Below are 2,848 nucleotides of genomic sequence, written 5' to 3'. Positions count from 1 at the left end.
TGATTTAAGTATATATATATTATAGTTTTATATACTACTTTATTTTCACACACTCACGTCTTACTCCAAACAAAATTTTCACAAAGTAAACTACTATTTTGACCTTTTATTCAATTTCCAACAAAATGAATTTGAAAAAGAAAAAATAATCTCCAAATATTAACTTTATTTGACAAATTATACTAAATACGAAAATATATTCTTTAAAAAATTACACTTTCATCTCCTATTTTACGCCAAACAAAATTTCAGCAAAAATTAAATTACTATTTTAACTTTAGATTTAATTTTCAGGAAAATGACTTCAACAAAAAGAAAAAAATAACATCATGAACTTTTTTTTGGTTTTTAAATGACATCATGAACTAACTCCAAAGAATAATGTGTTTGGTAAAATGCACTAAACATACTGAAAGACATACCTAAAAAAAATTTCTAGGAATCAAATTGTAGCACTTTTTTTTGCAAGTACACTTACAAAAATAACATCTTTTTATTTAAATTTGATGACCTTTAATCAAGTGAAATTTTTTAACATTTTTTCTACTGAATGGTTGGAAATTCAGAGAAAACGAAAATTGAGAAGGGATTTAGAGATAGAATTTGGTTTAGTTTTTCTTTCTTGTTGTATCTATCTTTTAAATCATTATCTAAATATTTTCAAGAAAAGCTAAATCAAATGTATAAGTAATATGTTATTTATAAAAATAATAGTACATTTTGTCAGAAAAAAAATAATTTTAAGAAGATCACGATGCCATATAATTTAATTTTTTTTTGGAAATCATACTTTAAAAATAAAAATTTTTAAAGTAAAAACGGTTGTCTACTCAATTTTAAATACCTCATACATGTGCCTGAACTTAAAATATGAAGCTTTTATTAGAATATGATATTTTTGTAAGGGATAAGTACTTTTTTCGTCCCCAAGATCTAGGGTCAAAATCAATTTCGTCCCTAATCTTTTTTTTGTTATTAAAATCATCTTCAACGTTATAAAATCGTCCTTTTCTACATCGATTTTATTTTTTTGACCAAATTACCCTTCATTATTAATAAAAATAATTAAATCTCTTCAAATTTTCAACTCCAATTTCAACTTCAATTTTTCTTCTCGCTGCCGCCGCCGCCCTACTTATTCGTTTCTAGGGTTCGCCACCGCTGTCGCCGCCGCCGTTGCGTGGTCATCGGGAGGGGGACCCGCCGGCGCTGCTTCTTCTTCTGTGACTGCCTTTGCTTCTTCTTCTGTGATTGCCTCTGCTTCTTCTGCTTCTGCTTGAACTTCTGCTTCCGATTGAGTTTATGTTTCTTCTTCTGTGATTTTTTTATTTTTAATTTCTGTTGTTTTGCTGTTTTTGGATCTGAAAACTGAAATTGTAGTTGATGATTATTAAATTATTGTTTATTGAAATTGCTGTGATTATTGAAATTGTTATGCTTCTTCTGTCTCTAATTTTTTTGTTGATTTATTTTGTTTTGTGAATGTTGCTGTTAATTTGTTTTGTTTTGTTATGAGTAATGAATGGCTATGGTGGCAATGGTGATGGTGGTGCGGAAAGGGAGAGGGAGGAGGTGGGTGGGGTGGGGTTTTGCTTTTTTTCTTTTTAATATTATTTTTATTAATAATGAAGGGTAATTTGGTAAAAAAAAAATAAAATTAAAGTGGAAAAAGACGATTTTATAACGTTTTATAACGTTAAGGATGATTTTAATAACAAAAAAAGGTCGGGGACGATTTTGATTTTGATTTTGACCCCAAACCTTGGGAACGAAAAAAGTATTTATTCCTTTTTGTAATGAGTTTTGTTAATCGGTACATTCGTTAAGGATATTAAAAAAAAAGTCTTTTTCTTAAAATGACAATAATAAAATTTTATTTCTTTTGTATCCTTAACAACGAATATTGTTGGCAAAAACTCTTTTATATTTATATTTTTATCTTTTATTTTTCCTGTTATAATTTTATAACAGTTACAGTATATATGCAGGTGGCTAACAAATTTTTTTTTGTCAACATGTAGTTAACATATTTTCTGTTAATTTGTATTCGATGTCTGGATAATATAGATATAGATTATATTGCTTCATGTAGGCGTGCATTTGTACAAAAGCGAATGAAATATAAAATAAAAATAATATGTTACAAATATTAAGTAAAAGTTGTTCAATTCTCTAAAATAGTAAAATTTTTTATTTTTGTAAATCACATGAGATGAAAATAAAAAGTACCTGAATGAAAAAATTAGAAAATGAAATAGAAACCAGGATATTAACTAATTAACTGTCATGCTAGATGTATATCTAAATTAATCACGAAAATCAATCATCAGCAAAAAATATATACTAAATTAAACTATATATGTATTTATATATATATATATATAACGACTGATTTTAGTGTGAAAATAGTATTTTTAATAATTAATTCTTAGGATGCATGGAATACCTACTTGAATCCCTTAGGAGTTTTTGGCCAACACTGAAGTCTCCTACACCGAGTTGGGTATATGAGCAAAAACATTAAATCTGACCAATCAAGTATCTGATCCTCAGAAACCACATAAGCATGTCCATAACCATGTACATCGTTTGGGGGCATTGCATACTTTTCCTTCTCCTCTATTGGAAGATCGAAAAATTTAGTTGTTGCTTCCTTCATTCTTTGCAGCACTTCCTTTTCGATTCCATGGTTTACTAGCTGCAGAAGTAATTGAATAATATAACCCTCAAAGAAATTTAATGTGTGCTTCGCAATAAGTGTGCACAACAATTTATCCTTACTATTTTATATGTCATATTTAAATTTATTAAATAATATAGATAAATTAAAAATAACTGATCGTGAAAG

General features: G+C 27.7%; 1 protein-coding gene across 3 annotated transcripts in view; it reads right to left on the bottom strand.

The window, feature by feature from the left end:
• LOC107639524 (protein SRG1) overlaps nt 1-2,848 on the bottom strand; it is a 13,669-nt gene that overhangs the window by 9,905 nt on the left and 916 nt on the right. For all 3 annotated transcript variants that reach the window (XM_016343059.2, XM_021121331.1, XM_016343058.2), the window contains one exon: nt 2,451-2,698. In XM_016343059.2, the coding sequence (XP_016198545.1) occupies nt 2,451-2,698 (248 nt within the window). The remainder of the gene's footprint in view (nt 1-2,450; nt 2,699-2,848) is intronic.

Source organism: Arachis ipaensis, chromosome B04 (assembly GCF_000816755.2).
Source record: "Arachis ipaensis cultivar K30076 chromosome B04, Araip1.1, whole genome shotgun sequence".
Taxonomy (NCBI): domain Eukaryota; kingdom Viridiplantae; phylum Streptophyta; class Magnoliopsida; order Fabales; family Fabaceae; genus Arachis; species Arachis ipaensis.
This window is presented reverse-complemented; position numbering and strand designations above follow the sequence as displayed.